Source organism: Lissotriton helveticus, chromosome 2_1 (assembly GCF_964261635.1).
Source record: "Lissotriton helveticus chromosome 2_1, aLisHel1.1, whole genome shotgun sequence".
In the NCBI taxonomy this organism is placed as follows: Eukaryota; Metazoa; Chordata; class Amphibia; order Caudata; family Salamandridae; genus Lissotriton; species Lissotriton helveticus.
In genome coordinates, this window is record NC_136059.1 from 1,059,375,433 (window position 1) to 1,059,399,613 (window position 24,181).

Sequence of the window (24,181 nt, forward strand, 5' to 3'; positions counted from 1 at the left end):
CACCGGAACTGATTGAATTGGTAGTCTACAGTGTTTCTGGAAGTTTCAGACTGAAGCTGGCGTCAGCATGAGAGCACCCCGTGGCTACGTCGTGGCCATTCTGCGAGCAATCATGGCAGAAGCTCCCCACCGGAACTCTGCGGGAGTCGGGGGCCCCGGTGACTCTTGTAGAATCTTCAAGGCTGATGGGACGCTTTTGGGAATGGGGCCCATGCCGTAGCAGTCAAGCGTCCGAGTTCCAGGGTTGTCCAGAGCCATCCTTGCAGGCCAGGCCCAAGTCTGTGGAGCCGACCGCCATTTCCTGAGCTCCGTGGCAGCCGCCTGTCGCTGTACAGCAAGAGTGGGTGCAATTCAGCCGGATGGCGGGTGAGACGCTGTAATAGCAAGAGCAGGCGTAATTCAGCTGGCCGAGCGAGGCAATGTGCCGCAGGAGCGGGCGCAACTCATCTTGTCGAGTGAAGCGCTGGGGTGCAGCTGAGAAACCTCCACCTGGGGAGGTGGGGGAGGCTCGTTCGCGCCGCCTCTCCCTTCCAGTGCACCCCACGCCGTCTCCTGGCGCAGGTATATGTGATGGTTGGACCAGGGCACCGCAGGACGTGTCTTTAGGTCAAACCCTCAACTATGGCACCCAACATCCAGGACTTATGCCATTTGTGGAAGGCAGTGACATCGAAGCATCTCAGGGACCAAGCATATCCAGAGTCCTTCCTACAGCCTCTGCGTTCGTTCCTTCTTACCTAGTTATGGTTTTTTCACTCCCACTCCAGGCTTTTAGTCTGTGGATGGCAAACTATGAACCTACACTCACCTATGAAAATCTTACTATTGATGCTTGACTGAGGACAAGGAGATCAGTGAAGCGCTGGGGTGTAGCTGAGAAACCTCCACCTGGGGAGTTGGGGGAGGCTCGTTCGCCTCTCCCTTCCAGTGCACCCCACGCCGTCTCCTGGTGCAGGTATATGTGATGGTTGGACCAGGGCACCGCAGGACGTGTCTTTAGGGGTGTAGCTGAGAAACCTCCACCTGGGGAGGTGGGCGAGGCTCGTTCGCGCCGCCTCTTCCTTCCAGTGCACCCCACGCCGTCTCCTGGCGGAGGTATATGTGATGGTTGGACCAGGGCACCGCAGGACGTGTCTTTAGGATAAACCCTCAAGTATGGCACCGAACATCCAGGACTTATGCCACTTGTGGAAGGCAGTGACATCGAAGAATCTCAGGGACCAAGCATATCCAGAGTCCTCCCCGGGGTATTTGCACAACGGTCCTCCACCCCTAGGCCGCCAGCTATGCTACCTTGACAGGAACAGTGTCATGCATTTGGATCGATGTTGCAGCAGGCTGCCATGTAAATAGTTATTTAATGAAACGTTTTACCCTGTTACTTTGTTGGTGTGTTGTATATATTTATAATATTTGCATAGGGTTTGTCGTTATTTTGGGCGGGGTGGGCGGCGGAGCAAATTCACTGAAAAAACCATAGGTTATAGACCATATATAGTTAGGAATTAGCATTTACAAAACCTTGAAAATTCACTGAAAAAACCATAAGTTATAGACCATATATAGTTAAATATCTCAAGTCCATCTCTGCACTCCATGGAGATACAGGTCGTCGATCAGAAAATGTGCTGTCCACCTCTAATGGTAATAGCGTGGCCAGGGCTTTTGTCGATGCCTCTGCAAATTGCACAGGGTGCACTTGTTTGACATGCCGCACCATGGTATGTATGGAAAAGGAATATTTTTTTGTTGGATTTCCTCTTGAGAGAAACGAGTCACATATCGTGCAGGTTACTTTTGGTGCATTTACTTTCTTTTGATCTTCAGGATAAGTGAAAAATTGCCAGATGAAAGATTCTTTTTTTCTTCTTAAAGGTAGTCGATCATTTTGTTCAGATTCGGAAGATGAATGAGATACGGTTGCCATTTCACCAAAGTCTTCCGAAAAATGTAGGACGTTGTTCTCTCTTGAGAGTACAAAAGATAGTGAGGGAAGTGGGTGGAGTGCTGCGTGTAAATTCCAGAATAGAAACTAGTAAGAACCAATTAGAAGTGTTGTTTTCATGTTGCAGCAGGCTGCCATGTAAATAGTTATTTAATAAAACGTTTTACCCTGTTACTTTGCTGGTGTGTTGTATTTATTTATAATATTTGCATAGGGTTTGTCGTTATTTTGGGCGGGGTGGGCGGCGGAGCCGAGCTATCTTGCAGCCATCATGGCGTCGAGCTCGGTTTCTCTCACTAGTTTCATATTTCTCATGAGGGGTTGTTCCTAATGTTTCTATTTTAGCGAGGTCAAAAAGAGATCCTATCAGTGGCCTACTGATTTTGCTCGATTCCTTTTGTTTTTTCTAACGATTTTTAAGTTAAAGTTTGCTAGCACAATACAGCGGCTAGTCCACATTTTATATATATGTCTTTTTTATTAGGGGTGTCCTCCGGTGGAGTCGGACGATCTACCTCTAATAAACGGTAAGTGTTCCTCTGAAGGAATGAGTCTTGAAAGTGGCTGACTGTAATGTATGATATTTCACTCAGTGACTTTCAGGCCCATGCTGTTTCAAAACTGTGCATGTGCTTGAAGCAGGCGTAGGTATTGACGCAGCATTGTGAATATAGTGCATTGGTGAGCCTTGCTGGAGCTGCATCACAGTTGCGATGCAACTCTAGCAATGTATTACTTTTTCAGCACAGATGTGTTACGCATGTATGGTGTTTTTGTACCATGGTGCGCCACATTTCAAATGTGGCACACCATGGGTAACGGAGCACTAGCATGATGTTTTAAAGTTATTCACAGGCTTCTTTAGAGGAAGTATTCTATATGATTGTAGCGTGGGTGTTTCACTTTTTTTATAGGTAATAGAATGCATTCTGCAAGCATGTAGTACTCCTCCTGCTACAGCATAAATATTCTTCAGTGCTTATTTTCATTTCGTAAGTGGTATTGAGACCGACACAGAACTTCAATGGATCGGAGGGGCTGTTCCTGTGCATCTGGAGGACTGCCAAGCCGTTGCAGCAGTGGGAGTGAGGCCTCTTACAGGGGCGTAGCGCAGCTCCTTTTGATGTTCACAATTGCAGATAACAGGGTAGAGATGTCCATGGAATTTATGGATGGTTAGTCACACTAGAGTGTGCGCTGCGCCCCTAGCACCTTATTACGGCACACAGGGGAGCCGCGTTGCACAGTTTGAGAATCAGAGACTTAGGAGATAAACCTTCATAATAGGAAGGCTTCTAAGTGATAAAAATCGCCGGTGCTCGGCGTTAAAAATATCACTGCTATCGGTGGAATTTTCCACGGTGTTAGTGCTTCAACAGAAATGGGAACACATATCTGATAGAAAATCCTGTAACAATCTCAGTATTTCACATTATCGCGTGAAAAGAAAGTCTTTCGAAAGATGTTGAACATTGTTCTCTTTTGAGAGTAGAAAAGATAGTGAGAGAAGTGGGTGGAGTGCTCCGTGTAAATTGCAGAATAGAAACTACTAAGAACCAATTGGAAGTGTTGTTTTCAAGTCACATGACTTCACATGCGCGTCTCAGGACGTGTACGCGGTGATAGTATCTGGTCACGTACGCCATTTGGAAGTAGCGGTCTAATTCAGCAAAGTTTCAAAACGTGAAAAGGAGTAAATCGAAACACATCCGGATTTAATATATCTTCTGAGCTCGATTCAAGCATACAATTGTTAAAGTATAAAACCTTTTATATATATTTTTTTAAATACCAAGGTGTGTACATTCGGTCACGCACGAAAGTTTAAAAAGACATTCGGCTCCATTTAATGAAAATTTTCATAATAATAAAAAAGAAGCCTAGGTTTAGTTTCTTTGACGTAGTATAAGTTCTTTGATGGGTCTATGAAGAAATTTAATAAGTTGCAATTGCAAAGTTTTCACGAAATATATAGGCGGGTGCGCGCACACGGTCGCGCACGAACGAAAGCCAAAAAAGCGGAGATAAACCCCCTTTATAATATGCTCCTGGAGCTCTTTTTGGTAGAATGAGTTAGTTCTGAAAAGAACTTTTTTTTTTTAAAACAAGTGTTATGTTGTTTTTGATTTTTTTAACTTGCAACAACATTTTCATGTGTGACACAGGATCAAAATGAAATGAAGAAATGTATCTTTTCTCGGGGCATTTATGACTCTCAATTTTTAGTTTAGTAAGAATGAGGCTCTGCTCTCCGTACAGAAGAATTTCTCCACACTCGTTGCATTTCATGTGCACCTTTGCAAGATATGGTCTCAAGTCCATCACAGCACTCTATGGAGATACAGGTCGTCCACCAGAAGATGTGCTGGCTCCCTCTGATGGTAATAGCGTGGCCAGGGCTCTTGTCGATGCCTGTGCAAATTCCACAGGGTGCACTTGTTTGACATGCCGCACCATGGTATGTATGGAAAAGGAATATTTTTTTCTTGGATTTCCTCTTGAGAGAACCGAATTGCATATCGTGCAGGTAACTTTTGGCGCATTTACTTTCTTTTGTTCTTCAGGATAAGTGAAAAATTGCCAAATAAAAGATTCCTTTTTTCTTTTTAAAGGTAGTCGCTCATTTCCTTCAGATTCGGAAGATGAATGCGGGGCGGCAGCCATTTCAGCAAAGTCTTCCGAAGGGTGTTGAACGTTGTTCTCTTTTGAGAGTAGAAAAGATAGTGAGAGAAGTGGGTGGAGTGCTCCGTGTAAATTGCAGAATAGAAACTACTAAGAACCAATTGGAAGTGTTGTTTTCAAGTCACATGACTTCACATGCGCGTCTCAGGACGTGTACGCGGTGATAGTATCTGGTCACGTACGCCATTTGGAAGTAGCGGTCTAATTCAGCGAAGTTTCAAAACGTGAAAAGGAGTAAATCCAAACATATCCGGATTTAATATATCTTCTGAGCTCGATTCAAGCATACAATTGTTAAAGTATAAAACCTTTTATATATTTTTTTTTAATACCAAGGTGTGTACATTAGGTCACGCACGAAAGTTTAAAAAGACATTCGGCTCCATTTAATGAAAATTTTCATAATAATAAAAAAGAAGCCTAGGTTTAGTGTCTTTGACGTAGTATAAGTTCTTTGATGGGTCTATGAAGAAATTTAATAAGTTGCAATTGCAAAGTTTTCACGAAATATATAGGCGGGTGCGCGCACACGGTCGCGCACGGACGAAAGCCAAAAAAGCGGAGATAAACCCCCTTTATAATATGCTCCTGGAGCTCTTTTTGGTAGAATGAGTTAGTTCTGAAAAGAACTTTTTTTTTTTTTTTTTTTTTTTAAAACAAGTGTTATGTTGTTTTTGATTTTTTTAACTTGCAACAACATTTTCATGTGTGACACAGGATCAAAATGAAATGAAGAAATGTATCTTTTCTCGGGGCATTTATGACTCTCAATTTTTAGTTTAGTAAGAATGAGGCTCTGCTCTCCGTACAGAAGAATTTCTCCACACTCGTTGCATTTCATGTGCACCTTTGCAAGATATGGTCTCAAGTCCATCACAGCACTCGATGGAGATACAGGTCGTCCACCAGAAGATGTGCTGGCCACCTCTGATGGTAATAGCGTGGACAGGGCTCTTGTCGGTGCCTGTGCAAATTACACAGGGTGCACTTGTTTGACATGCCGCACCATGGTATGTATGGAAAAGGAATATTTTTTTCTTGGATTTCCTCTTGAGAGAACCGAATTGCATATCGTGCAGGTAACTTTTGGCGCATTTACTTTCTTTTGTTCTTCAGGATAAGTGAAAAATTGCCAAATAAAAGATTCCTTTTTTCTTTTTAAAGGTAGTCGCTCATTTCCTTCAGATTCGGAAGATGAATGCGGGGCCGCAGCCATTTCAGCAAAGTCTTCCGAAGGGTGTTGAACGTTGTTCTCTTTTGAGAGTAGAAAAGATAGTGAGAGAAGTGGGTGGAGTGCTCCGTGTAAATTGCAGAATAGAAACTACTAAGAACCAATTGGAAGTGTTGTTTTCAAGTCACATGACTTCACATGCGCGTCTCAGGACGTGTACGCGGTGATAGTATCTGGTCACGTACGCCATTTGGAAGTAGCGGTCTAATTCAGCGAAGTTTCAAAACGTGAAAAGGAGTAAATCCAAACATATCCGGACTTAATATATCTTCTGAGCTCGATTCAAGCATACAATTGTTAAAGTATAAAACCTTTTATATTTTTTTTTAAAATACCAAGTTGTGTACATTCGGTCACACACGAAAGTTTAAAAAGACATTCGGCTCCATTTAATGAAAATTTTCATAATATTAAAAAAGAAGCCTAGGTTTAGTCTCTTTGACGTATTATAAGTTCTTTGATGGGTCTATGAAGAAATTCAATAAGTTCAGATTGCAAAGTTTTGACGAAATATATAGGCGGGTGCGCGCAGTCGGTCGCGCACGAAAGCCTGGAAATGCGCTATCCATTTTATTGAGAACTGTTGCCGAGAGTGCGCACACCGGGTCGTGCACGAAAGTTTAGAAAGGCTATTTTTATTTACAGACAAATTTTAATGCGTTGAAAAAAAGGCAAGGTACAGACTTTCTAATTCTGTATCGCTTTACAAGGAGTCTCTATGCAACTTGAACAGCGAAGAAAACGGCTTGTTTCCGAAAAAAATATTGCCAGAACTTTATTGACAAAAGTATAGGTTGTATACACGAGATATTTCTGAATTAGCATTTTAAAAACCAATGAAAATCACTGAAAAAACCATAGGTTTTACACACGTTATAGTTAGGAAGTAGCATTTAAAAAACCTATGAAATTCACTGAAAAAACTATAGGTTTTAAATACGTTATAGTTAGGAAGTAGCATTTAAAAAACCTATGAAATTCATCGAAAAAACCATAGGTTTTACACCAGTTATAGTTACCAGGAAATTTTACTCTCATAAAACCATTGAAATTCCCACGTTATAGTTAGTTGGACTCACTATAACTTGCGCGTGCAATGCACTGCTGATGACGTCACATATTACATCACTCATGACGTGGTCAGTGACATCACTCATGACATCACTGATGACACCATCCTTGCGACAGAGTGACAGACCTCTTTTCACTGTAATGTAACCCTTGAAACACATATTCAAAAATAGAAACTAAAATTTTCAAAAAAATGGAGATACCCATACCAGTTACAACAACCAATTCAGTAAATCCACCATCTATATACACATCCACTCTTTCACCAACAGTTCTATGTAGTCACTCATACATATACTCACTCATCATATATAGTGATACACCTATATATCCTGTTACACAACGACAGTCATCCAAAAGATACTCTCACACATACTCACACATGCAAATAAACTATTAAACATCCATTTATTTGCATATACAGCTATACACACACTACCAATTTACTTCTAAGGAAACTTACACATACTTACTCTCTTAAACAATCACTTATAGAAACACATACTTATTTAAACAGGAACTCTTACAATCCCTCACTCTCACATATACTCACTTATATACATCAATATTCACATATACTAGATTTAAAAATATGTAGTTACAGATAAAGACACTAGTGAGACAGTGATTCACTCACTAACATACATATATACACACTCATCCACCCATACAGTCCTGCACATATGCTGTATTCAAAACACATACAAACAGAGAGTCAGTCATTCATGCATCTATGTGCTAAGTAACACCCCCACCAAACATATAGACACTCATATTGATATTAAAAAAAACATCTAATAACCCATATACCTACACATGTAGCTACTCACCAACCCATGCAGCCACTTATACACAAAGTGAAACATTAATACATATGTTTAAAAATTTAAACATTACTCACTAATATTTATTTTTCAGAAAGACACACATTCACTGGATGGTGTCATCAGTGATGTCATGAGTGATGTCACTGACCACGTCATGAGTGATGTAATATGTGACGTCATCAGCAGTGCATTGCACGCGCAAGTTATAGTGAGTCCAACTAACTATAACGTGGGAATTTCAATGGTTTTATGAGAGTAAAATTTCCTGGTAACTATAACTGGTGTAAAACCTATGGTTTTTTCGATGAATTTCATAGGTTTTTTAAATGCTACTTCCTAACTATAACGTATGTAAAACCTATGTTTTTTTCAGTGAATATATGTATATGTATATATATATATATATATATATATATATATATATATATATATATATATATATATATATATATCACTTTTAAACAGCCTTCAGATGTGTGCATGTGTGTAGCAGAGGGTGGTCACAGGCCTAGCACTGAATGTTCTGTGAATGCCATTCAGCTATGTGTAGCAGAGGAGTGGACTCGGGCCAACAGCTAATCCCCCTGCCCAAACCGCACACAAATTCAGCCTTAGCTGCACAAGGCCATTGCTCATGCTCACCAGGAATGTACCAAATTGATTAAATGATTTGCGAATCCTGAACAGGAATCAGGAGATTCATAGGAATATTGCAGGGTCTAGGGAAGTCCAAAATCTGCAAATTATTTGACAAAATGTACTTTTTATGAATTGTTTCTGACGCTGAGAGGTCTTTGAGTCCCCCGAAGATGTGTCAGAAATGTTTACTCTGCTCCAATAGGCCTAATTTTTTCCAGTGCTGTGCTTGTTCACTGGATTGGGTAATGGTGGTAGAAAATACATTTTTCTTTGATGGCTAGCCATTCAGAGTAAAAGGATTCACAGATCTGGTCGAACAATGTGCACCAAAGCTTGCTCATCCAATATTCTGTTTTAAAAAAAACAACTGATTTGTGGATCCTCTGTGGAGGATCTGAGAACTCAAAGTTAAGATATCTCTATAATGTACCTCCTAAAAGCTCACATAACACCTTTTTTTGTTTTATAAACACACATATCTTGAAAATTACAGACTAGATTTACACCAAACCAAGCAATGGCATATATCTGAGAAAACATTTGGTTCAAAACCCCCAAGTGGTGGAGTGCATTCAATGGCTGTTAACCTAGCAGAGAGCAACATTAAATGGAACCATCATTATTGTCCCCCCACTTTCAGGGGAACCATTTGCAAAAAACTTAACATGCCCAATTTTTCGGTACTTTTGCTATTTGATATTATGCAGATTTATCAAACAGTGCCATAGGTATAAGCAGAGGAAAAATATCAATTGCAATAAAAATAAATAAAACATCTGACATTATCAGAATTACAGAGTTGCTGTGTATGCATATAAGAAATGTGTTTTGGTTACTAATAACATTGCTCACGTTTGATGCATTGGTCAGGAAACCACAAGATTTTACCCACAAAGCTGTGCAGCTAAAGTCCCCCTCCTTCTACACTCTTTTCCTGACAACAAAACAAAAGTGCGGACTGATTCAAAAATATAGAAGGGCTGCCTCAATCTTCGCTTCCATTCTATGATGGAGGGTTATTAAAGCTTATGGCCTTGGCTGAGGCAACAGAGAGGAATCAGATTAGGGTAGAAGCCACTATTTCACAGATCCTTTTCCTGTGGCACAATCCTGTTAGTGTAGTGTGTGTAGCCAAGCACGCCATTCCATCTCCTTGGACTGAGATAAAAAATCTATGCCCACATATAAAATGTGTGTTTTCTTACCCTGCCTAAGGATTGAGAGCACATGTTGTGTAGTCCCTTCTCCCCAAACCGAAGCAACATGCCCAACCTTCCTCCTGCAGGCCAGTAATAAATTTCCCAGTCACTTTCATCCATGTTAGGGTGGAGGAGATGGTTTACCTGACACATGCCCTTCTGACAGCATCAAAGGCATGGATGCAGGGGAAACAAATACTTGATGAGCTGTTTGAATCAGAATCTTGAGCATGTGGACATCATGCAGGACATTGCAGAAAGATAAGATTCTATACCCAGTGGATACCTTGCCCAAGTGCCAAAGTAATTCATTACACAAACAAGAAAATCACTTATAGAAAACCTTTGTTAAAGAGATTTAACGGTTGTTTGCCCAGATCACATAACAATATGTTATAAAATACAAATGTCGTCCTAAACTTTAGCGGCAAGACATTATGGTTACAATCCAAAGTCTGAAATACTGAAATTTCCCAGCTATACTGAGCTATGCAATCATGCCCCCCGTCCTGCAAAGTCCGCTCGTCATTACCCCACACAGGGTTCATGTGACATTTGAAGAAACCTCAGCAACTGTCCTTATTCATGTTTAAAGATAGAATTAAAAACTATTTGAAAGCACAAAAAAGAATGACTAAATGCATCCCAGGAATAAACAACCTTGGATTACAGAAACATATCACAACAAACTATGGATTGCAAAAGTCAAAATGAAATAACTAGTGATGTACTTACCAAAATTCTTGAAATGAACTTGTTGACAAAAATGATTTGGATGCAACCAACTACTAGATTAATATGGCTATCAACTATATTCATATCTGTGTAGGCAACACCTTCTGTAGCATCTACGTAGGATATCATTTTAAAACTGAAGACTTCTTTTCCAGTGATACTGACAGCCTTTAAGATAGAATGAACACATTTAGAACATGCTGTCATGTGTTATCCAAAACATGTTAATGCTTCACCAACAGAGTACTGAAACATTAAAATATTTTTTTGCATACATTTACAATAGTATTTCGTTCAAAGGCTTTTAACATACGTGCCTTACACCAGTTACAGTATAGTGAAACACAATTGCAACATTGTTTCGAGTATAAGTTGCTACTAACCCTATATTATTTTTTAACCATAACTTAAGTCTTGAAACAGTATCAGAAATGAATTACCCCCCACTCAAAGGATAAGCAACACTTTATACTTCTATTGCAATCGATTTATGAAGCTTCGTCAATAATACTTTTTTTAAACAAGCATTGGCAATAGCATTATGACTAGCTTATAAATAAAAATGTGTTTTGTGTCACTGATGCATGTGGGTATTAAATCAGGCATCTCATATGTACTCTATCCCTCATTCGTGCACTCATGCATCCATTCATTTATCTACTGAATCATTCTTGCATTCATCCTCTAACACAACTGTTGAAAATGGCAATGTATATGCACATAAGCGGCGTTCATTTGTGTTCACTGTACCCCTTGTTGTAAGCAGAACGGATATCGCGAAACACTGACTGTGTTATCCCGCCAGCATAGACCCATGCACACACGTACACGACAGCCATTTTAGGCACCATGGCCTCTCTGCCCGTTTGTTAAACCCCCGGCACCCCTCCCCGCGCACACTGCTCATACATCGACCATAAAACCCTCTCCCTCTGCGTGACCCTGCTCTAGAAGTAACACTCCTGCTCGACCCACACCCCCCCATTTCCTCCCAAGAACACCCTTCCTCTCAGCTGACGAGCCCCCCCCAGCTGCACTTGGCCTTTCGACCCGGTCCCAAGTCCTAAGACCAAGCCTCGTGGATGTACACCCCCCTTTTTCCTGCCCAGCATAACAAAACCGTGATACACCAACCGAAGTGCCCGATCTTATCGCCTGCCCAACCTTTGATCTGATCATCCCCTCCTGCCCTCGTGTCCTGTAGGAATGTCCGGCTGAGAGATCACAATCTCTTGTTACATTCAGGAGGGGAGGATGACATCTGAGCGACTGGTATGGGAATAGGCCTGAAGCTGGGATTCCAAGCATGCTTTTCCTACTTCAAAGCGTCTTTATTGCAATAAGGAATGTTTGAGCATCATAAACATGTGTATAAAAGACGAAGCCTCAGAGAAACTTGTTAGAGCACCTCCTGAAGACACTATGCGAGTGTCCGAAATGACAGGCTCTCCTCATGAGAAATAAAACTCTGTTCTTGTTTTCCTGCTTCCAGCGCCCGTCTCTTTATTTGGTAATTGTTCAAGATGGGAACTAAGAGGCGTCCTGCGCCAGCAGCCTGGGCATCAGGTGCGTTATGGGCTGACTTTTCCACACAACCACAATAAAACACACACAAACTCAACACCATAGCAATGTCAAATAACAGAATGGCAGCCATATGCTTGCAATAACAAAACTAAACATAACAGCGGATGGCTTGCAGAGTATTGTACAAAGTGCATTATTGTTTTAAAAGTTCCAGCATGGCTGCCACGTTTAGAACCTACATGTTGTACATCTTGGTATGGTAAAATAATGATACACTATGGAAAACCGCATTTTATAATGGTCAGCTGATTTAGAGAAGTGGCCAAGCAGGACCCTTGAGTAGCAAGCATGCAGCCCATTAGCACTGGTTAGGGAGCTCTAGTATCCTCTTAAGAAAAAATAAAAAGGGGAGAAGCAAAGGGTATATCACATTTACCACACAATCTTTACTATATGGGACATTGAAACAAAGGTCTGTACAAAGCAGGTAAGTACCACGTAGGCCATTTTTAGCCGGTTTACAAAGCTGTACTTTACCACACAGATATATATTTTTTAATTTCATATTTTTTTATTGTCACTTAGGAAAAAGGTGAATTTAAGCATTAAATTATGTTTTTGTTTTTTGGAGTTAATGAGCAGGCAGATGAGCACAAGGGATTTTTAGGGTTCAGGTGCAAGAGAACATAAAAGGAGATTGGAGCTCTTCAGGATTCAGGGGCAGGTAAAGGGTGTTTTTAGGAATCCAAGACAAAAAGAGGTAAAATGAGAAAGGGGGTTTGAGATTTAGGGGCCGGTAGAGGTAAATGAAGAAAATTGAAAACTAAAGGAATGGCCAACCAGCATTGACAGTGAAGTGCGCTTATTTTCAGGTGGATGTGCACGTGGTAAGAAAATGCCTTTATTATCAGGGCAAGGGAACCAGAGACCGAGATGGCCTGAAACATTAACTCATGCAGTACACTGTCATAGATGGACGCACAGTGTAAATTACACTTAGTCAGACCAAGTATGTATGTCTTATTATCTTATTTCTTTTATATCCAGGAAGACAGTCGAGTTGTCAGGCCTTCTGAAGAGATTCAAGCAATAAGAATTACGATACAAATCTCCTACCTGAAGGGTTTGTGAGAGAGGGAAACCAACACCAAACTCCTTCCCAACAAAGTAATATGTGAAAATCATGTAACAAAATACCTGGTTGTAGGTTTTAACATGGTGTTAAAAAAATTACACCCTTAAAGGCCTATTGGCTTTAAAATATGTTACATGGTAAATAAAGCAGGACAACTGTCACTGTTGTAACTTTTCATAATATATAGATCAGAGCATTGGCATCTGAAATACCTCTTCCTAGTGAACCAATGAGAGCAATAGCGGTTATCATTGGCATGTCACCATAACCAAATCAGGACTACTGTATTGAGCTTAATCTTTTCCACAAGGCAACCACTCAAAATACAGTAATACAATTAAAACAGTATACAAAATTACAGCTGGCAAAGCAAAATACTATCTTTTTTAAAATGGCCTTACAGCACAAGTTACTACTTGTGTAACGATATATCTGTAAGAGACATTAGTTAGTATTAGATTCCTTACCTTAGAATATCCCCAGGCGTCAGACTGGATCCGGAAATTTTTGCGTAGCAGTACCCTTGCGCGTCGGTAGGCGTCGTCTGCGGCTCCGCGTCCGTCGTCGGCGCCGTGATGACGTCGTCGGAGTACTTAGACGCCGCCTCCGCGTGCTGACGTCAGTTCTTAGACACAGCTTTTCCGCGCCAGAAGCGCTGAGCCATGTTAAAAACCAACACTGTTGCCATTGAAACTAGGGCCCTGAAAGGGGATAACCCTAACCCTAGATATCGGTTCGCAGAACGGGGAGGATGGGTGGGTCGGTAAGGAATCTAATGCTAACTAATGTCTCTTACAGATATATCGTTACACAAGTAGTAACTTGTGCATCTGAAACAGACACGTTAGTATTAGATTCCTTACCTTAGAATAGATACCCCAGCAATACCAACCCCAGTGGTGGGTCTGCGAACCAATAATCACACCAGAAAGTCCTGGAGGACAGAACGGCCAAAGTAGCCATCCCTCTGGAATTGGCTGTCCAGGCAGTAGTGTCTTGCAAACGTGTGCAGCGATGCCCACGTAGCTGCCTGACAGATGTCTTGTAAGGGCACTCCCCGGCCCAGGGCAGTTGTAGTCGCCGTGGCTCGGGTGGAGTGAGCCCGCAATCAAACAGGGGGCTCCTTTCTAGCCAAGGAGTAGCATGCCTGGATACACAAGATGATCCACCGGGAGATGGTCCTCTTGTGCACCGCTTTCCCCTTCTTAGCGCCCACATAACCAACAAAGCGTTAGTCATCCACCCGCAACTGGCGTGTGCGATCCAAATAGAAAGAGAGCGCACGTTTTGGGTCCAGACGGTGGAGCCGCTCTTCCTCTTTAGAGGGATGCGGTGGCGGAAAGAAGGTTGGCAAGGTGATAGACTGCCCGATGTGGAAGGCTGTGACAACCTTGGGCAGGAAAGATGGCTTAGTCCGCAACACAACCTTGTCCGGATGGACAGAAAGGAAAGGGGGTGTACATGAAAGAGCCTGGAGCTCACTCACTCTCCTGGCAGTGGTGATGGCAACCAGGAAAGCAGTCTTCAAAGTAAGAAGGCGGAGAGGATAGTTGTGAAGTAGCTCAAAGGGAGCGCACATCAGAAAAGTAAGAACAAGGTTCAAGTCCCACTGAGGCATCACAAACGGAACAGGAGGGAACATGTGTGTGATGCCCTTCAGAAATCTATTTACAACAGGGGACTTGAACAAAGAAGGTTGATCAGGCAGCCTCAGAAAGGCTGAAAGGGCAGAAAGGTAGCCCTTGATAGTGCCCAGAGCAGAGCCCTGCTGGGCAAGAGAAAGAAGGAAGAGAAGAACCTCAGAGAGAGGGGCAGCAAGAGGATCCACAGCCTTTGCTGTGCACCATGCCACAAATTTGTTCCACCTGCAGGCGTATATCGACTTTGTGGAGGGACGCCTGGCTGCCAGAATGACGTTACAGACTTCAGGAGGCAAGTCAAATGGCCTCAATTGTCGCCGCTCAATCTCCAAGCATGGAGGTGGAGACTAGACAGGTTCGGGTGGAGGAACGTCCCCTGCTGCTGCGACAGAAGGTCCTCCTGAAGAGGCAGACGAACCGGGGGATCGACTGACATACTGAGTAGCTCTGGATACCAGTACCTTCGTGCCCAGTCCGGAGCCACAAGGATGACTTGGGCCCGGTCGCGCTTGATCTTCTTCAGCACTCTGGGCAGAAGTGGTATAGGCGGAAAGGCGTACAATAGACCGCAACTCCACTCGCGACGAAAAGCGTCTCCGAGCGAGTGCCGCCTTGGCAATTCCAACGCGCAGAACAGATGACATTGCGCGTTCTCTTCGGTGGCGAATAGATCCAACCAAGGCTCTCCCCATCGCCGAAAGAGGCCTTGCGCCACGTCCGAGTTCAGACGCCATTCGTGATCCATCATGCACCGACGGCTGAGCTCGTCCGCCCTGGCGTTCAGAGAACCTGCCAGGTGTTGAGCCACCAGGGTCACGCCCTGGCGTTCCAGCCATTGCCAAAGGCGCAGAGCCTCCTGGCAAAGGGTCCACGACCCCACCCCGCCCTGTTTGTTGCAGTACCACATGGCGGTGGTGTTGTCCGTGAACACCTGCACTACACTCCCCCGGACAGAGGGGAGGAATGCCTTGAGTGCTAGACGAATCGCCCGTAACTCCAACAGGTTGATGTGGAGCTGGGCCTCCGCCAGAGACCAGAAGCCTCTGATCTCCGCCTCTCCAATGTGTCCTCCCCAGCCCTGGAGGGACGCGTCCGTCACAACTACGTGCTCCGGTTGGGGAAGGGAGAGGGATCTGCCGCTGACCCAATCGCGGTCCGTGAGCCATCACTGCAGCTGTCTCGCAGTGCCCTTCGAGATCAGGACGTGGTCGGACAGGTTGCCCTGATGCTGGGCCCACTGAAACTTCAGGTCCCACTGCAGAGCCCGCATCCGCCACCTGGCGTGATGCACCAGAAGGATGCAGGAGGCCATCAGCCCCAGAAGCCGCAGCGTCAACCTGACCGAGACCCAGGATAACGGCTGAAAGATGGGAATCAGAGCCTGAATATCCCAGACCCGCTGTTCGGGTGGATAAACCCGAAACTGCGCCGAGTCTAGAACCGCTCTGATGAAGAGGAGCTTCTGAGAGGGGCACAGGTGTGACTTTGGCACATTGATGGAGAACCCCAGCTGGTGCAGGAGATCTGCCGTAGTCTGGAGGTGGCTTACGACTGTCTGGGGCGAACCCGCCTTCAACAACCAGTCATCGAGGTAGGGGAAGACTGAAACCCCTAACCTGCGCAGATGAGCTGCGACCACCGCCATCACCTTTGTGAACACCCATGGGGCGCTGGTAAGGCCGAAGGGGAGCACGGTATACTGAAAGTGCTTGTGGCCAACCGTGAACCGCAGGTAGCGCCGGTGGGCCGGCAGGACGGGGATGTGGAAATAAGCGTCCTGCAAGTCCAACGCTACCAACCAGTCTCCTGGGTCCAGGGCAGCTAAGACCTGAGCCAGTGTCAGCATTTTGAACTTCTCCTTCCGGAGGAAGCCGTTGACATTCCTGAGGTCCAAGATAGGGCGTAGGCCCCCTTTGCCCTTCTTGGGTACCAGAAAGTAGTGGGAGTAGCAACCACACCCTACTTCTGAACCAGGAACGCGCTTGATGGCCCCCTTGGCCAAGAGGGCCGTAACTTCCTCCTGCAGAAGTCGCAAATGATCCCCCGATACACGGTGTTTTTTTGCGGTGGCATGGCTGGAGGGGTCGCCTCGAAGGGGAGGGAGTAGCCCCTTCGGACGATCTGCAGCACCCACCTGTCCGACGTGACAATGCGCCAGTGGAGGAGGTGATGGCGAACCCTGCCCCCCACTGGCGTCACGTGGGCCTGAAAGCACGGACTAGGAGGGTTTTGAGGCGGATGCTGCGGGGGAAGGTGTGGACTGACCTCGCCGTTGTCCCCTACTGCCACCACGGCGGTTTCCACGGCCGCCACCACGTTGGGTATTGCCCTGCGGAGCGTGGCTGGCAGCACGTGTGGGTACACCCCTTCTGTGGCCACGAAAGGAGTGAAAGGCAGCCGATTGCTGGCGCGGGGCCGAGAGGCCCAAGGACTTGGCCGTAGCCCTGGAGTCCTTAAAGCGCTCAAGCGCATGGTCTGCCTTGTCGCCAAAGAGGCGACGGCCATCAAACAGCATGTCCATCAGTGTATTTTGGACATTGGCCGAAAAGTTGGCGGACCTCAACCAGGCGTGGCGTCTGACCGCCACCGTCGTTGCCATAGCTCTACCTAGTGAGTCGGTGGTATCCAGCCCACACCGGATAGAATATTTGGCTGCATCCCGGCCCTCCACAAGGGCTTGGCCGAGTTTGGCCCATACCTCCAACGGACACTCTGGCAGCACTTCCGCGACCGTATCCCACAGAGAGTGGGTGTAGCGGCCCAAGAGGCATGCGGTGTTGGAAGACCGCAGTCCCAGACTAAGGGATGAGAAGATCTTTTTGCCAAACTGCTCATACCTCTTGGATTCCCTGTCCGGCGGAGCCGACGGGAACGCGTTTTGGGAATTGGAGGACTGGATGACCAGGCTCTCGGGGGTGGGGTGGGTGGACAGGAAACATGGGTCGCCCGGGGCCGGGCGGTGGCGTCTGGCCACGTTCCTATCTACGGGCGAACCCGTACCAGGCCTGGACCAAGTGCCCAAAAGAACGTTGGTTAAGGCCTCATTAAACGGCAGCAGAGGCTCGGCTGAGCATGACTGCGGCTTGAGGACCTCGGTGAGGAGGTTAGTCCTCACGGCCGCGATGGGGAGCTCAAGGCCCAAGGCCTTGGCTGCCGTAATCAACACCACACTATAGGTTGCCCCCTCCTCCGTAGCCACGGTAGGAGGTGAGACAAAGCCAGTGTCAGGCGAAGTGTCTATACCACTGGCCTCCCCAAGTTCACCTGCCCAGTCCTCTTGAGACTGGCATTCACGTGCCAGAGGGTCCTCAGACCCCTCCCAATCCCCCTCATCACCCATCTCCTGATACTCAGGGTTAGGAAAAGATGGGGCCGGTTCATGGAAAACAAATTCTCCGAACGGCGTCTGAAGCGGCGCCCAGCGGCACCGCACCGACGCCGGAACCGGGTCGAGGGAGGCGTCGGGGAGGGCGCCGCCCGAGGACGGCGCCGGTGGTGACACCTGAGGGGCCGGCGCCGGGGAGGTCGTCAAATCCACCGGCAACGACCGGGATCCGGAACTGGATCCAGTGGGGCCCTACGGCGCCGGGCCTGAAGGCGGCGGCGGTGCCGAAGCACCCGATGGCGTCGGGACCGAAGCCCCCGACCCGCTAGGACCCCCAGACGGGTCCGCTGGGCCCGAAGGCGCCGCGGAACCCGTCGGAGGAGAGAGGGACCTCATGGCCATGAGGAACCGCTCGATCTCCTCCGGCGTCGCGTGAGGCCCAGGGACCGAAGGGTATGAAGCCAGACGCGGCGCCTGCGACTCCGACGGAGCCGCGTGGGTGGTGCCACCCGAACCCCTGGCCGAGTCACGCGAGCGTCGGGGGGAGTCGGAAGACCGATGACGTCTCTTCGACTTCTTGTGCTTACCTGACGACTTCGACCCTGAGGAGTGATGTTGACTCCCGGAGCTACGATGGCTCTTCTCCCGCGACCGGTCCCTCGACCTCCGTCCGGATCGGGACCTCTCCTGGCACGGGGCCGACTGCCGGAGTTCGAGTCGCTTACAGGACCGCTCCCGTCTAGCTTTCGAAGTTAGGGCCCGGCAGTCGGAACAGGCCTTGTCGTCGTGGTCGACGCCGAGACAGTGGAGACACCGACGGTGAGGGTCCGTTACCGACATCAGCCGGTCGCAATCCTCACAGGGCTTAAAACCATGCATCCTACCGGCACCGTTTCGGAGTCAATGACTCGAAAAGGAACGATCAAAAAGATCACAAAGATTTAGTCAAAAAGTGACTAAGGTACCACTTTTTCCGGATCTGCGCTGCTGGCGTGGAAAAAAGAAGAACTGACGTCAGCACGCGGAGGCGGCGTCTAAGTACTCCGACGACGTCATCACGGCACCCACGACGCCGACGACGGACGCGGAGCCGCAGATGACGCCTACCGACGCGCAAGGGTACTGCTACGCAAAAATTTCCGGATCCAGTCTGACGCCTAGGGATATTCTAAGGTAAGGAATCTAATACTAACGTGTCTCTTTCAGATAGGATCTCACAGTGGAAATATTCGATCAGTGGGCCGGTAAGGAAACTATAACTAATATATGTCTCTTACAGATACATCTTTACAGAAGTAAGTAACTTGTTCATCTGAAAGAGACTATTAGTTATAGATTCCTTACCTTAGAATACATACCCACGCAATACCAACCCCGGAGGTGGGTCTCCGAACTAAGTTTACACCAGAAAGTCCTGGAGAACCGAACGGCCACAGAAGCCGTCTCTACGGACTTAGCTGTCCAAGCAGTAGTCTATTGTGAGCGTGTGCAGGGATGCCCACCTGTCTGCCTGGCAGATGTCTCTGAGGGGGACTCCACGTCCCAAATCAGTAGTTGCTGCCGTTGCCATGGTGGAATGGACGCGCAGACCTACCGGAGGTTACTTTGCCAAGGAATAACACATTTTGGTGCAAAGAACGACTCACCGAGAGATGTCCCGTTTTTGGACAGCCCAAGCCTTCTTGGCGCTCACCTAGCCAACAAAGAGCTGGTCATTCACCCGGAATTGTTTTGTGCGATCCAGATAGAAAGATAGCACACGTTTAGGATCCAGACAGTGGAGCCTCTCTTCCTCCTTTGAAGGATGCAGGGGCGGGAAGAAGGTGGGCAAAGTGATGGTCTGTCCAATGTGGAAAGAGGTAACCACTTTGGGGAGAAAAGAAGGTCGAGTTTGAAGGACAACCTTGTCCGGATGAACAGCAAGGAAAGGAGGCTTAGAAGACAGAGCCTGAAGCTCACTAACCCTGCGAGCAGAGGTGATAGCAACCAGAAAAGCAGTTTTTAAGGTCAAGAGTCTGAGAGGACATTTGTGTAGTGGCTCGAAGGGAGCGCAAATAAGGTAAGTCAAGACCAGATTAAAGTCCTACTGGGGCATTATGAAAGGAATAGGAGGAAAGAGGTGAGTATTGCCCGCAAGAAATCTATTTACAAGAGGGGACTTGAAAAGAGAAGGCCGGTCAGGAAGCCGAAGAAAGGCTGAAATGGCAGACAGTTAGCCCTTAAGGGTGTCCAGAGCAGAGCCCTGCTGGGCCAAGGAGAGGAGGAACAAAAGAACCTCAGAAAGATGAGCAGAAAGGGGATCCACAGTCTTTGCTGTGTACCATGCCCCAAATTTGTTCCATCTACTGGTGTAGACCGTTTTAGTGGAGGGACGCCTGGCTGCCAAGATAACATTACAGACTTCGGGAGGAAGGTCGAAAGCGGTCAATTGTTGCGGTTCATTCTCCAAGCAAGGAGGTGGAGGCTGGATAGGTTTGGGTGGAGGACCGACCCCTGCGACAGAAGATCATCCCGAAGAGGCAGTCTGATCGGAGGACCAATGGCCATGTGCAAGAGCTCGGAATACCGGACTCCTCGTGCCCAATCCGCAGCCACAAGAATGACTTGGGCCCGGTCACGCTTGATCTTCTTCAGCGCTCTGGGCAGAAGTGGTATAGGCACAAAGGCATATAGAAGACCGCAACTACACTTGCGATGAAAAGTGTTGCAGAGCAAGTGCTGACTTGGAAATTCCAACACCCAGAGCTGCTGACATTGTGAGTTCTCTTCGTTGGTGAATAGATCCAACCAAGGCTCTCCCCACTGCTGAAAGAGACCTTACAGCAACTACAAGTGAAGACGCCATTCGTGATCCATCATGCAACTGCGGCTGAGTTTGTCCGCCCTAGTGTTCAGTGAATCTGCCAGGTGTTGAACCACCAGGCATATGCCCTGATGTTCCAGCCATGTCCAGAAGCACAGTGCCTCCAGACATAGGGTCCACGACCCCACCCGCTCTGTTTGTTTCAGTACCACATGGAGGTGGTGTTGTCCTTGAACACCTGCACTACTCTTCCCCTGACACAGAGAAAGAATGCCTTCAGTGCAAGACAAATCGCCCGAAGCTCCAGAAGGTTGATGTGGAGCCCGGACTCCACCGGAGACAAGAGGCCTCTGATCTCCACCTCTCCCATGTGGCCACCCCACCCCAGAAGTGATGCATCTGTCACCACTGTGAACTCTGGTTGGGGAAGGGAGAGGGATCTGCCATTGACCCATTTCAGGTTTGTTAGCCCCCACTGCAATTGGCATGTCCCACTGCAAAGCCCTCATATGCCACCTGGCATGATCCACCAGGAGGATGCAGGAGGCCATGAGGCCCTGCAGCCTCAGGGTCATTCAAACCCAAACCTGGGATAGGGGTTGGAAGATCGGAATCATAGCCCGAATATCCTGGACTCGCTGTTCGGAGGATAAGCCCGAACTTGCGTTGTATCCAGAACTGCTCCGATGAAAAGGAGCTTCTCAGAGGGAATAAGGTGTGACTTCGGCACGTTGATAGTGAACCCCAGCGAATGCAGGAGGTCCGCCGTAGTGTGGAGGTGGGAGACGGCAGTCTGGGGCGAATCCCGTCTACAACAGCCAGTCGTCGAGATAGGTGAAGACTGAAACCCCTGATCTGCTCAAATGAGCTGCAACCACCGCCATCACTTTTGTGAACACCCGAGGGGCGCTGGTAATGCCAAAGGGGAGCATGGTAAACTGAAAATGCTCATGGCCTACCGTGAACCGTAGGTAACGCCTGTGGGCCAGCAGGACAGGGATGTGGAAATAGGCGTCCTGCAAGTCCAACGGTACCATCCATTCAACATTTTGAACTTCGCCTTCTGGAGGAAGAGGTTGACGCCCCTGAGAAATAAGATAGGAAGGAGGCCTTTATCCTTCTTGGGTACCAGAAAGTAGTGGGAGTAGCAACCACGTCCTACTTCTGGCACAGGGACGCGCCTGATGGCTCCCTTGGCCAAGAAAGCCATAACTTCCTTGCTGAGAGGGCCAAGTGATCCTCCGACATGTGTTGGAATGTAGGCGGAATGGCTGGAGGGGTAGTCTCGAAGGGGAGGGTGTAGCCCCTTCGGACTATCTGCAAAAGCCACCTGTCCAATGTGATGTTCTGCCAGTGGGGGAGGTGATGGCGGATCCTGCCGCCCACTGGCAACTGCTGGCCCTGAAGGGACAGACTAGGAAGGTTGGGAGGCTGCTGCAGAGGGGGCGCTGGTGGACTCTCAGGGGTAGGGTGTTGGGAGAGAAAAATTGGGTCGCCCGGGGACAGGTGGCAGCGTTGGGCAAGCATTCTATCCACAGGAGCCCCTGTGCTGGGCTTGGACCAGGTGTCTAGAAGGATGTCAGTTAGGGCCTCATTGAAAGGCAGCAGGGTCTCCGGGGAGGCCGCTGCCGGTTGAAGCTCCCTGGTCAGGAAGATGGTCCTGACTGCCACCGTAGGAAGCTCAAGATTCAAGGTCTCAGCCGCCCTACGCAACACCACTGCATATGAGGCTCCTTCCTCCGTAGCCACGTTAGGGGGAGAAAGCATACCAAGGTCTGGTGAGGTGTCCAGACTACAGATATCACCCAACTGGTCAGATAGAGGGTCAGACCTCTCTCAGTCCTCCTCACCTTCTTCTGGCTGCCACTCAGGCGGATAGGGAATGCTAGGATAGAACAGTAGTACAAAAGTACCGGCCGGCGTCGGTCCGGCTCCGTGTTCATGTCAGGGTGGAGGTCGGGTCGACACCGGCTGGGGAGACAACTGGCGTCGGAGGGGAAAGAGATGTCGTCAGTGGATTTGATGCCGCAGGAGGTGTCGTAAGGTTGACCGGCACCGATCCGGATCCAAGCCTGCGGTTCTAGGGCCGGAGCTACTGGGTTCGAAGGCCTAGAACCCTCAGCCGAGTCTGCGGGGCTCAAAGGTGCGCCAGTGGAGTCAGGCTGCCCAAAGAGCCAATGAAGGGCTTCGTAAAAACTATGAAGTTGGGCAAGGGTCGCTCTGGCTGTTGGAAAAGGAGCTCGGAGCAGACTCAGCAGGCTCCCCAGGTGGAGCCGCAGAACGACCACCATCTGCATCCCGCGTCGCGTCAGCCGACCGACTGTGCTTCTTCATCTTCATTTTGTGCTTCGACTTACCCGAAGACTTCGAAGATGAGTGGTGGGGATGGCTCCGCGACCAGTCCCGCGACCTCCCTCTCGACCGGGCACTCGGGCAGCGCGGAGCAGACTCCCGGGCCTCCAGAAGCTTTCAGGACCGCTACCGCAAAGAGTTCGGGTTCATGGCCCGACAGTCGGAGCACGACTTCGGGTCGTAGTCACGTTCTGGACATCATAGGCACACGAGGTGAGGGTCCGTAACCAACATCAATTTGTGACTTGCGTCACAAGCCTTGAAAACGGTCCAATGTGACATCGCTACGTGCACCAGGAGCCAACACAACTCGAAAAGAAGTTGACAAGCCGAATAAGAGTTAGTTAAATAGTGGCTAAGGGTACCGTTCTCTCCGGATCTGCACTGGCTGGAAGGAAAAAGAAAGAACAGACATGAGTGCGCGAGGGTGGCATCTAAGTAGATACTGTGACGTCATCCCGGCGATCACGACGCCAAACGTGAAGTCGACCGATACCACCTACCCACACGCAGGGGTACTGCTATGAAAAAATGTCTCCGGATCTAGTCTGACACCTAGGGGTAATTCTAAGGTAAGGAATCTATAACTAATAGTTTAATTTCAGATAAATGCTTTTCACAATAAATAAGCTAGGCCTACTGACTGTCAAAACATTTTTAAATAAGCAGTCAGACCTCTGGCATCTGGCATAACTTTTCCCAGTGCACCAATCAGGTCTACAACTTCTCATCAAAACCAACTTTAGAAAAATTGGTGATGCTGCCCCGCCTCCTATATTATTTTGTAAATATACTTGTGATTCTTCCCCAATCTATTTTAAACACACTGAATGCTCTGTTGACTACACTCATTTGGGGAGCTGGGCGACGACGGATCAGTCTTTGAAAACTCCAACTGGAGACACGCAGTGGCGGCTTAGGAGTTCCTGATTTCCGAAGCTACTACTATGCCAGCCAACTCCAATGACTGTCATACTGGACGGCAAGGAGAAATCTACAGGTGATTGGTTCACACCACAGAGAATAGATCGCGGCGAATTACACTCCTTACTATTACCAAGAGCCAGGAT

At 47.4% G+C, this 24,181-nt stretch overlaps 1 protein-coding gene across 2 annotated transcripts in view; it reads right to left on the bottom strand.

Annotated features, from left to right (window-relative positions):
• VPS13A (vacuolar protein sorting 13 homolog A) overlaps positions 1-24,181 on the bottom strand; it is a 2,196,319-nt gene that overhangs the window by 1,467,010 nt on the left and 705,128 nt on the right. For both annotated transcript variants that reach the window (XM_078675860.1, XM_078675861.1), the window contains exon 32: positions 10,330-10,497. In XM_078675860.1, the coding sequence (XP_078531986.1) occupies positions 10,330-10,497 (168 nt within the window). The remainder of the gene's footprint in view (positions 1-10,329; positions 10,498-24,181) is intronic.